Source organism: Vigna umbellata, chromosome 3 (genome assembly GCF_029865625.1).
Source record: "Vigna umbellata cultivar VRB3 chromosome 3, Vumbellata_1.0, whole genome shotgun sequence".
In the NCBI taxonomy this organism is placed as follows: domain Eukaryota; kingdom Viridiplantae; phylum Streptophyta; class Magnoliopsida; order Fabales; family Fabaceae; genus Vigna; species Vigna umbellata.
Genome location: NC_142167.1, coordinates 40272945 through 40285214, shown reverse-complemented (window position 1 = coordinate 40285214; position 12270 = coordinate 40272945). Strand labels below are relative to the sequence as shown.

General features: G+C 31.5%; 1 protein-coding gene and 1 non-coding gene across 2 annotated transcripts; one reads left to right on the top strand and one right to left on the bottom strand.

Moving 5' to 3' along the window:
• Positions 1-2056: 2056 nt before the first annotated feature.
• On the bottom strand, positions 2057-2129 carry TRNAE-CUC (transfer RNA glutamic acid (anticodon CUC)). Its single transcript has one exon. It is a non-coding gene; the product is annotated as a tRNA-Glu (tRNA).
• An 89-nt stretch (positions 2130-2218) lies between these two features.
• On the top strand, positions 2219-11817 carry APC6 (anaphase promoting complex 6). The gene is made up of 16 exons (XM_047316066.2): positions 2219-2569; positions 2972-3106; positions 3463-3536; positions 3979-4018; positions 4370-4415; positions 4503-4582; positions 4663-4844; positions 4972-5097; positions 5227-5301; positions 6203-6328; positions 7628-7697; positions 7895-7977; positions 9675-9788; positions 10145-10244; positions 10945-10980; positions 11568-11817. Exons 1-16 carry the CDS (start codon positions 2324-2326, stop codon positions 11649-11651), a joined length of 1617 nt encoding a protein of 538 aa, XP_047172022.1. The 5' UTR covers positions 2219-2323; the 3' UTR covers positions 11652-11817.
• The last annotated feature ends 453 nt before the right edge of the window (positions 11818-12270 follow it).

Genomic DNA, 12270 nt, shown 5'->3' with positions numbered 1-12270 from the left:
CTAACTTCAAGTTCATTCAACAAATAAATCTGGCAGTTTTCATATGTCAAATCACCACTTTTAGATCAAAAACCAACTGACACTCAACCTATTACCAAAGCAAAGTTCATCAACAAAATGACTAATCAAAAACGAAATTTTTATGATTCTCAGATCAACAAAATATGTTTCAATCAACAAGTTATCTATAGCAAGAGTTCAACATACCAATCTATCAAATTCAACGTGTCACACAATACATTATCATAAATCTCAAAACAGATTTTAGCAATAGTTACACACAATTCTAACATATCAAAACATATTATTAAGTACTAAATCTTTAGAATAAGGTATTTGACTTTCCTTACCCGTTAGAAGCTTAAACAACTCAAAAGAACCTAAAACCTCTTTCTTAGATCAAGAAACTCTATCTGTTCCTACAAAACATCGAATCATGATTAAGGTATGCGATCAAAACCACTGATCAATAAAGAACCTAAAAGAAGACTCAAACGATACTTTCGATAGAGCCAATATCGCATGCATTGGAAAACAGAGAAAATAAAAGAAAATATTAGAAATTAGCTTACTTTTTTACAAAAATTGATCGGATATGATTGAAGATCTTACCACTATGATTATTATGGCACTCCTTGATCATCAAACAAATGATCTAGATATTAAAAATCTAAGGGGACTCTTAGAAAATAAGTTTTTAAAGAGATAAAATATTTTTACATAATAAACTCACTGAAATTTTATTTCAACATTCTTAATTTTAATATTAAAATAAGTATCATTATTTAAAATATTTATTATTTTTAATACTTTATTTTCTAATTTTTAATATTTTATTTTCTAATTCAAAATAATAAATCAATGTATATGTTAACATATAGCCTTCCAAAATAATCATGCAAAATCAATTTTTAGTATCCACTTTTATTTTCTATTTATTTTATTTAGTTTCATCATTTTCTTCTTCTGAAATGTACAATTATTAAGGAATTTTGTGAACTATTAATCTTCTTTTCTAAATTTAGGAAGTAATTTTTTTAAAAAACAATTTTATGAACTGAAGGAGTCATTCCTAAACTGTAGGACTAAAAGTAATATTTAAATTTAAGTGGACTAAAATATCACTTTTAAATTTGGACTACTAAAATATATTTTAATTTTTGGGATTAAACATTATCTTTTATTTTTCAATTTTAGGGACATAAAATTAATTTTAAATTTAAGAACTGAAATAAAATTTTCTAAATTAAAGAAATTAAAAAGATATTTTAGAAAAAATTAAAAAAGTTCTTCGAATCATCGTTTTAGTGTTGCATATATTATTAATTCAGAAAAAAAATAATAATTTCAGTTTGGAAAATAAAAAAAGAAAATCTAAATTTAAAAATTAGAAAACATATTTAATAAAAAAAAGAAGAATTTTAAGAAAAATAAGACAAAGTGATATTTTTTATTTTAATAATTATTATAACAATAATTTCTAACTTTTATTACAAAAAATTAATAATTTTTTATTTTAATAATTATTATAATAATAATTTATTTTTTTATTATCATAAAGAAAAAAGAAAAAGTGAATACAAATAAACAGGACGGCATCTGTTCCACTAATGTCTCAAAATATTGTTTAATTTGTATGATCCGTTTGTCCATTTCACTTTTTAACTCCTTTAGCCTAAATATGCAATTGGTAATAATGTTAATGTAACTATAACAATAAACATTACTATAAATAGTAATAAACCTTAAAATAGATTAAAATTATTATTTTTAAATTAATTTTTTCTTAACTCGAATGGTTTGGTAATGGAATCAAACAAAATAAAACTGATTATCATCTTTAAATATATAACCAGTGAAAACACGAACACTAGTTACAGTCGTGTGTCTAATGTTTTATATATTATTTTATTTTAGCAATTTAAAGTTTAATATTTATATTAATTTTAATTTTATATATTTATTTAAACAAAATGTATATGTTATTACCTTTGATATTTAATTTGTAATATATAACATGCAATCCGCAAAATCCTTTTATAAAATCAGTAATTTATTCCGTTGCCGGGACTTGAACCCGGGTCTTTCGGGTGAGAGCCGAATATCCTGACCATCTAGACTACAACGGATAGCTGCTACTTAAAGGGAGACATTATATAAAATTTATATAAGTTTGAATAGCAAATTAAAATCCAATACAAAAGTTTCCTTCCCTCCTTTATTTCAATTTTTGGCCTCTGAACCAAGAAACACGAAAGAGACCAAGCGGACGAAGAAGAACCGAAACCCTAGCAGGGAGTGAAAGAGTAAAGTTAGTGCGAAGATGAGGGATGAAGAAATCGAGAAGCTCCGAGGTGTGGTGCGCGACTGCGTGAGCAAACACCTCTATTCCTCCGCCATCTTCTTCGCCGATAAAGTCGCCGCCTTCACCGCCGACCCCGCCGACATCTACATGCAGGCGCAGGCGCTCTTCCTTGGCCGTCACTACCGCCGTGCCTTCCACCTCCTCAATGCTTCCAAAATCGTTCTCAGCGACCTCCGATTCCGCTACCTCGCCGCCAAGTGTCTCGTATTGTCCTCAATCTTTCTTCCATTTCTTTTTTTTGTATTTCATTGATTGAAAAAATAAATGGGTTTATTAAGAATAGACCGTTAGTTCTTTAAGTATTAGTCACTGTCAAATGTAATTCTGAAATAATAAAATAATATGAATAATCTCAATTAAATACCTCTCGTTTTAGTCTCTAAGCTCTTATTTGGTACTTGCATTCAAGTCTACTTTAATGAATTTTTGATACTTATAAAAAATGCTTATCTAGTTTTTAATATTTGGGTATTTTTTTTTTGTATAATTTTCATACTTTAAGGGCATTTTAGGAGATAGTATAATACTGTAGGGATGATGTTGAATGTTTTATAATTTTGTTAAATTTTATCGGTGTTTGTAAATGACTCCGTGGTGGAACTGAAGGAAGAATTGAAGGAGTGGGATCAGTGCCTGTCGATGCTGGGTGAGGCTAAAGTAGATGACGAGGGAAATGTTTCTGATACCAAGGACTCGAATGTCATGTACTTGGATAAAGATTGTGAGGATCGTGAAATCAATGTGAGTTCCATTTTTTTAACTTGTAACTTTTCTATTTTTCTAACAGAAAATAGTACATTTAAGGTTTCTACATTATTAACCAGTCATAGATTGTAGGATTTTTATTTTTTTAATAAATGACTACTTCTCAAGTCACAACCTAGTCTGCCAAACATCTAATTCTGGATTTAAATTTGGAATTACTTCTGGTGCTTTGATATGGTGTATTAGAATAGTAGTGTAGAAGTGAAGTTCTTGGAATGTGGAAAATATGGTAGATGATACATTTTTGGAACATCTTGTTAGAAACGGGAACGTCTGCCGTTGTTTATTTCATTTTTTCAGTTATCTGAATACATTTTATTATGCTATTACAGATATCTTCTGCAATATGCTTCTTAAGAGGAAAAGCATACGAGGCTCTAGAAAACCGGGCCCAGGCTAGACTATGGTGAGCATATTTGGGACATTTTGATTGTTACATTCTAACTTCTAGATACGTAGATAAGAGATGATTTTAGGGTTAGTTTGGATAAACTCCTCAATAGATTCACGCGGAAGAAGAAAATAAGAGGTAAAGTGAACAAAATATCTTCCACAAGTTAAAATCAATTTATGTACATCAGCTATTGGAGTAGTCATTTTTAAAAAAGTTTAAATGCACAAGTTGAATTTAAGTTTTGATAGAAGTTTGATTCATTTTATCTTTTTATTCTATTCTCCTTTAAATACTTATCAATAACTTTATTAACACTGGTCCTTTTTCTACATTTATTACAAGGAAATGTAGTTGCTTGCTGCTCTACTTGTTTGAAGAGTTGCAATAGTATGATCTGTGCGTGCCATTTGATAATAAGAACTCATTTGTTCTGCTGTGTTTGTTTTTGTTAAAGGTATAAAGCTGCTATAAAAGCGGATCCTTTATGTTATGAGGTATGCATTGATATTCTACTTTGGTAAGTTCATTACTAGTATCTTGTAATGCTAGGATCACTTGGTTAGGCATCAATCTATTGCTGAAAAAAAAAAACTTGTATACCTTAAACTTCTATAACAAATTTTACTAAAGAAACTGGGTTTATTTTTCTTATCACAGTTTCTGTAAAGGTGAAGTGAACAATGTTGATTGTAACCAGTAGCCCTCAGGGCATTATAATGCTCTAATTTATTATTTCCATCTTTGGAGAAGCTGTCATTTCTAGCATACAGACTTGGATAATTTTTCGTGTACACTAGTTAACAGTTATCTGTTTTTTCCTTGCTGTATGGCAATAATTATGTCAGGCTTTGGAATGTCTTATTGAGAATCACATGCTTACATGCCAGGAAGGTAGAAGTTTTCACTGATCCCTTGGAGATTTTTAAACTTGATCTTAATATATATACATCTCTTTCCTCTCTGTATGGTGAATTTCAGAAGCAAATTTGATATCGTCATTGCAATTTGGTAGTGAGGACGGGTGGCTTTCTTCATTTTATTCTTGTTTGATAAAGAAGGTAATGCAGGTGACGAGTACAATTTGCTTATATCTAAATGTTTTATACTTCTGAAAGATAATCCCTTATTTGTCATGCAGTATGACAAAGAAAATGTTGTAGAAGCCAAGTTTAGAGAACTTGAGAATGAAAGCTGTAAAAGTGACCAATCTGATACTTCTTTTTTCCGCACACTGAAATCCAATACTGATCTATTGGCATGCAAAGCTGAATACTACCATCAATGTGGTGAATATCAGAAATGTTTTGACTTAACATATGTGTAAGTGGGGGATATACTCTGGAGACTAAAGTGAGATATGAATACCACTTTGGTCTTTTGCGCATTCATGCTTACAATCATTTCTTCTTTTTGTCTTCCTGAATTACCTTAAATTATTCTGTTACAGTTTACTTGAGAGGGATCTTTTCCATCTCAAGTGTACGTTAGTACATCTGGCAGCTGCTGTTGAACTTGGGCATTCAAATGAACTCTATTTGATGGCATGCAATTTGGTGAAGGATTATCCTCAGATGTAAACACTTCTATGATGCTGATTGTCTTCTAATGATTTGCTGCATTAAGAGTCGTTCTTTATTTAGTCTTTTCCTTAACATATGTAGCTGCCTATGTAAAACAATTAAATCTCATTATGTTGGTTTAGGGCTTTATCATGGTTTGCTGTTGGTTGCTACTACTATTGTATCAAGAAGTATGATCAATCCCGTCGTTATTTTAGGTAAGAATATCTTACTTTCATAATTAGACATGATTAACTTTGAAACATTGAATGCTAATGTTATTAATTTATCATCATAGGAACATGATTCTTCATGTTTTGCGTTGTTGATTATGTTTGAATCTTATTTACTTGAGAAAATATGCTAAAAGGCTGTTATACTTTGTTATGTTTCTGATAGGTTTCTTTGGTCAAGAAATCTATCACTCAAAACAGCACACACACATAGAATACTAGACAAAACAACACTGTATATTATTGTGGTAATCCAGAGTACACTGTACAGCGTCAAACTCTCAAGGGAGCACTCTCCCTCCACAGGAACAACCTCCTATCAACACACTGAATATCAAAAGCTCCCCAAACACAAGACCTCCCTGCCTTCTTATAACCCCCCGCCCCCCCAACCAACTAACAACTAATTCCTAATCTATTTCCTTTTATTCTGCACACATTATATCCTATCACATTGTATCCTATCACATTATATCCTATCACATTATATCCTATCAGTTTCATTGCATAAGGTAATTTGTTATATTTGACATTTGATGCAGCTCTCTATTTGTTTCATTAGCAAGTGTTATGCCTTTGTAGCGGAGGATGTGTTATGTTTAATGTCATGTTATCAGCTCAGCTGTACAGAAATGCATATAAAACTGGTCTTGGGCTGGATTGATTGAATTGTTTTTGGTGGCTTGTTAAGTTTGAGTTGATCTTATGTATCTTTGTCCTGAGTTAGGTTGCTTGACAGTTTCTCAGTCATCTTCTTAAAGGTGGCTTTTCTAATCTGAATTTTCTGCAAGAATTTTTATTATCAAGGGTTCATTACTTTTGCCGCCGATTGTTTGTGAACATCATTATCAAAAGTTACCAAACAGTTTCGTTGTGTACCTTACAGCAAGGCAACTAGTCTAGATGGAACATTCCCCCCTGCATGGATAGGCTATGGGAATGCTTATGCTGCTCAAGAAGAGGGTGATCAGGCTATGTCAGCGTACCGCACCGCAGCTAGATTGTTTCCTGGGTAAGTTATTAATTTTTCCTGTTAAATATTCCTGCTAACCCAGCTGAGTAATTTCTTCAGTAATAATATCAGACAAGAATAACTGTTGCTGAGAAATCTAGTACATGTTTATAAGATCTGTTTTGGGTTCTTGCAAAAGGAATCAAAAGATAGAAAATGGAAAAAGAACATTGCAGTGTTTTCTTATCATCTTTCTGTTTAATAAAGATTATCTTTTGTTGTGTAGCTTTTGTTGAGCTGTTTTTGTTATACCTAGTATGTCATAGGCATTAGCCTATATTATGATTTCTGAGAGCTGTATTGTCAATTACTCAAATTTATATATTTATAATATACATCATTTGGGTGTAGGAACACTGTTTTTCAATCTAAAATCTTCAACTTGGTATCAGAGTGGGTAGAATCCTGCACAACTGTTTTCCCTTCAGTCTATGTGCCAACCCTGTCAGAAACTGCTGTTGTATTGTCAGAAACCACTGCCATCATCACAGAAACCCTATTTTTTCTTGGCAACTTTAGGGTTGTTGCGTCTCATCAAGTGCAACCTTACCCAAGTGGTTTCACATCCAAACTATGGCCCATGTGCAGATATTGCATTCTGTTTTGTCATGAACATTCAACTCACGCGCCAGTTTGTCATCTTCGCAACATCACCACATCTCTTCCAAAGGTCTCGTTACAATTGTACTGTGCTTGTATGGTGGGCTTGTATGCGAACTTTTCTCGTCAAATTAAAATAAGTTTGGTTCCAAGTCTCCAAATGTTGGAAGTGTTAGAATGTGAGTCATTTTAGTTGGGTAAACATGTTTGGTATTCCTTCCCAAAGCAAGCTGAAAAAAGATGTAAAAACTTTTACCACCATTCATTAAGATAGTTGTGGGCCAAGTTGTGTTACATCATGATGCTCTTTAGTACTGTTGGAACAACTGGCTGTAGAAGGGAGGGGTTGAATAGAGTCTTAGACTTTTTTCGCTGATGACTAGACCGTCTAGCAAACAAGCAACAACACAAAAAAAACACCACAAATTTATACTGGTCACCCAAACTCACGGACTATGTCTAGTTATCCCTTAAGACAATTGCTTAGAGGTTCCACTAGTCAAATAAATGATTACATGAGTATACAAACCATTCATGGTTACACAAGCCACTCCTGGTTATCACATCTTACAATAGGTGTTAACATGCCTGTATGAATCTCTTTTGTTTGTCTAGCAGCTTCTACATGAATTTCTCTTATTATTTTTTCTCTGTAAGTTGTTCTTTTACAGGTTAAATCTTGATGTTCTCTTATTCCAGGTGTCACTTACCAACCCTTTACATTGGAATGGAATGCATGCGGACCCACAGCTATAAGCTTGCTGAGCAGGTATATTCTATAAAGTTTGTTACATTCAAGGAAATGAAGGCTCTAGTTTTTTAGGGGAAAGGTGGGGGATTGCAGGAGATTAAGGATTCAATGGCTCGTGCTATCCCTGTCAATTGTATAAAATGTAGAGTTCAAACAAGGACTACTTTCTATCACTGACTACCTAAAAAACAATTAATGTTCCTCTATTGTTTCAGTTTTTTATTCAGGCCAAATCAACTTGCCCCTCAGATCCACTTGTGTATAATGAACTTGGAGTTGTTGCCTATCATATGAAGGAGTAAGGATACCTATATGCTTATACTTATTTCAGTTACTTAATCTCATCTTTGCATTAACTTGGAAGAAGTCTGTTCCCTTCATTGCTTTTCAGATGATCCTATATGAAAGCGAAAGCCTGTTTGTGAAGAATCTGACCACAATGCAGTTTAATTCAAAATCTATATTAATTTTCATATGATTGAACATGTGTTGAGTACAGATTGATATGACATTGTGGAAGTACATGATGGGTTATCTTTTATTTTGGGAGTAACTCTGCATTTGTAAACTTTAAAATTGGACCACTGCTTATGTGCCTGGTTAAGTTTGCAAAGTTTGGTGTTTGAGAATTGTATTTAAGTTTCTCTTGGAATTAGAGTTTGTGTTATTTAAATGTTGGTTTTCATAATTATCTCATACTAATTCATATATCTTTCCTAAATATGATTGCTCTCCGTACTCTAAGATAGATTTAACATGCCAACTTGACTGACATAATATATTATAAGACTCATGAAGGGTCATAAAATTCTATAAACATATTTGTTAGAATTGGAGCTCTTTCACGTTTGTTACAAGTACATGGAGTTTAACACTTGATGATATTTACTTTTTTTAATCCTAGTTTTGATGCAAATATTTATTCATTCTAATGGATCTGACATTCCAAAATTTTTAGGTTTTTATTTTCTTTATTAGTTGTTCACTTGTTCGCATATGCATTGACAGCTCAGTGGTAAAAGACTGTAGATTCGGTGTCTATACTTTGAACTAGTTTCATTTTTGTCTGTTAGAATGTGGTTGTATGTTGAGCAAAAAACAGTTCAGTTGTAGTTCATTCGTTTAATATCAATGCATATCTCAGTCCTCAGTATCCTGCTCTTGTTCTGCTTAAGGATTTATATCTTATTGTATTACTGTGTTAACTGTTGCGAAGAAAGTGCTGATGAGGTGAAGGCTAAAGCACTAAAACAAGGAAAATCAGCTCCTTAATTATTGAAAACAGATATTCTTTAGATGTTTGGGAATAGTGGAGTACAGAGAAAATGAAGGTGAAAGAAACTGAACTGTTAAACTATCATTAGAGAAGCAGTGTAGAGGGTGGAACCTTATATAGCTAGGCCATATAACTTAGTGCTGAGTCCGTAACTAACAGACTAACTGGAAAATTATGTTACAGAAGAAATTTAAATTAATTTTCACAATGAAAATGACAGTTTACTGTAAACGTGGATGTAGATATTGATACATACAGTGAATATCTCTAGTAGGGATGTTGACATGATTTAGTACTTATAATCCATTTGGGATATTTAATACATTTTATCTACAGACCGTGATTGTTGAAGATATCATTAGTTGATGCAAGGAGTTACTTTTTGGTCTATATCATATTTGACATAATGGATTAAAAAATGTTGACAGATTTCTTACCATTAGAAAAGGAGGAAGGAAATTGAGATCTTTCAAAGCTCTTTGTAGGATTGTTAAGTCTGAGAGTAACAATGTACTAATTAGTTTTCAGCCATGGGTGGAGAGTTATTTTATTAGTGACAAAATTTGTGACTTCCAGATTTTATCTTGTAAAAGTCCGGTCTCTTTCTCCAAATTTCAATACAGTTAAAAACATTCTTTTAATATTTGGTCAGACAAATCTCCATGCAAAATGGCAAAATTGAGAGACTTTTACCTGATTAACTGTGGCTTCTGATTCAGGTATAAGAAAGCTGTGTGGTGGTTTGAGAAAACATTAGCATTGATACCAACTGCTTTATCTGAGATGTGGGAATCGACTGTAGTCAATCTTGCCCATGCATACAGAAAACTGAAGTAAGTTGACAAATATCTCAGTGATCATCTGACTTCATTTTCTTATCCGCAGCTTTAGAATATTTAGCATGCTGAGAATTTCTGTTGGAGTTGAAACATCATTGGCTAGAGGATTTGTTTTAAAATCCTTGAAATTTTTGTTATTTTCACGGCTACTTTTATGTTTACTTTTCTTGTCCTCATTTTTTATGTTCCTAAATTTCCTCATCTATTAATTTGACTGAAAAAAAAGTTGAAATATGATTTTTTTATATTCATTGAAAGGTTTAATCTAAATAGTGGCAGTGCTAATTTGTTACTCATGACTGGTGAAGGACAGGATAGTTGATTGTGCTTGTCTAAATGAAATGTTTCAGGATGTACCAAGAAGCAATTTCGTACTATGAGAAGGCACTTGCATTATCAACGAGAAGTGTGAGCACTTATGCTGGTCTTGCATATACTTATCACTTACAGGTATATAAAGATGTTATTATTTATACTATTCTGTGTTTTTCAGTATAACATGATGTATTGTGGTGTTTTCTGCCTGTTCTTATGTAGACTTTTATGTATAAGTTGGGTTGGAAATTTGGATTTGTGGTTTCATCATGGTAAAAGGTTATTGTTGACTTCTATCTAAAAATAATCTGCACTGGTTGCAGGGGAACGATTACTCTCTCAGCTTTTTTTAAATTTTGATAGGAATAGTTTATTGGTTCCATTATCCATATTTGAGTGGAAAATGTGATGGTTCCACCATATCCTAGTTCCTGGTCTAATTTGCCCGAATCATGACATCTGCTTTTGTTGGTATAATTGATTGTTTTTCAACTATACCTTCAAAAGCAGATGTCAACACACTCATTCATAAATGGATATATTTGTTGAAAGAAGTTGAGTCTGATTAAAAGTAGTGTGTGAAAATAAATAAATTCTGCATTTAGTGTTAACGCACTTCCTGTGAACATGTTGCTCGTGCTACCTGGACATGGCCCTGTGGCTGTGAAAGGCTCATACGTTCCAAATTTCAGCTATTTCTTTAAAAGTTTTCGTATATCTATATATATATATATATATATATATATATATATATATATATATATATATATATATATATATATATATATATGTTTTTTTAACTTCCTTTTTTCACTGTTTAATGTAATTCATGCAGGATGATTTCACTACAGCAATAACATATTATCACAAAGTGAGTAACTCTGTTCCAATATTGGTTTGTATTCATGATAATTAACCAATGTTACACGTTTGGTTTTATTTGAATCAAGAAAACTTTTATATTTGAACCTTCAAACTAAACTAAATGCACACATTAATAAATGCAAAAAATATTAACGTGTCTAGGCTAAACTACCCTTTTTAACCTAAAATATAAATTTGGTTTCTTGTTTGTTGAAGTTCTTTTTAGAATAGGTTGCAGGTGTAGTTTTTCTAGTAAATATCAAATCTAGTTATTTTACACGGATATACGTGGAGTCAAATGATTAATGAGGCTTGAAATTGTAAAATGTAAGTAACTTTGGAATGGTTGATTATGTTAGAATTGGAGTCTGAAAATGTTCATTGGATTTTGAGTTATTGATTGGAGTGCCCAAATTGTGTAATGCTTACTTAGGAATGTATCTTCAACTAGTTATTGTATGAATGTTACCTTCGTGATTCTGCCAGGTCATGTGTTTGAATATTGTTCTTAAAGTTATACTGTTTAATCATATAAAGAGAATCTCCATGTGATCAATTGAGTTTATTTATGAATTTTTGTTCCTTGAATGTTAGGCCTTGTGGCTTAAACCAGATGATCAGTTCTGCACTGAGATGTTAAGTTGGGCTCTAATAGATGAAAAGTCTAAGGGGCTTTGACCAAGTCTTGAATTCCGGTTAAGCCTAATTTGAATGTTACTCTCGTTTGTATGTAAACAATACATTAGCATCAAGCTAATGCATTGCAAATGTGTAATTATTATTATTAATTATTATTATTTTACCTTCATATTCTTATTGGTAGTAGTAAAAATAAATTTTGATATTTGACGTGTTGAAGAGGTTTAACATTTACTATTAACGGTAGTAGTAAGATGTTAAGATATATCTGCTTTGCTGTAACATGTGAATATTTCTCCCACTGAACAAGTAACATTAAAATGTTTATTTTTTTATATTACTTTGTTTCGAATTTACAAAGGAATGTAATTTACAATTAATTAGTAATAAAACTTGTATTAACATATTGTATAAGAGTAAACATTAATATTTCATAAGATATTAGTTATTATATTTACCAAATATAATCATATATCGAATTTAATAAATATAATAATATTTATTATATAAGTTTTAAGTTGAATTTTGTATATTAAGACGTTATTATTAAATAAAAACGTAATTCTAAATACATTTAATCTTTACTTGCTATGAAGTATACATATTCATGTACAATGGTTCGTCAATGGTTAGAATGGTAAGAGTTTGCTATTTGCAA

Excerpts from the sequence above, each read along its gene's own strand:
- APC6 (XM_047316066.2), top strand. The coding sequence starts at position 2,324 with ATGAGGGATGAAGAAATCGAGAAGCTCCGAGGTGTGGTGCGCGACTGC. Across the intron at positions 4,416-4,502 it reads CATGCTTACATGCCAGGAAG|AAGCAAATTTGATATCGTCA; the intron begins GTAGAAGTTTTC and ends GGTGAATTTCAG. Across the intron at positions 5,098-5,226 it reads GTGAAGGATTATCCTCAGAT|GGCTTTATCATGGTTTGCTG; the intron begins GTAAACACTTCT and ends ATGTTGGTTTAG.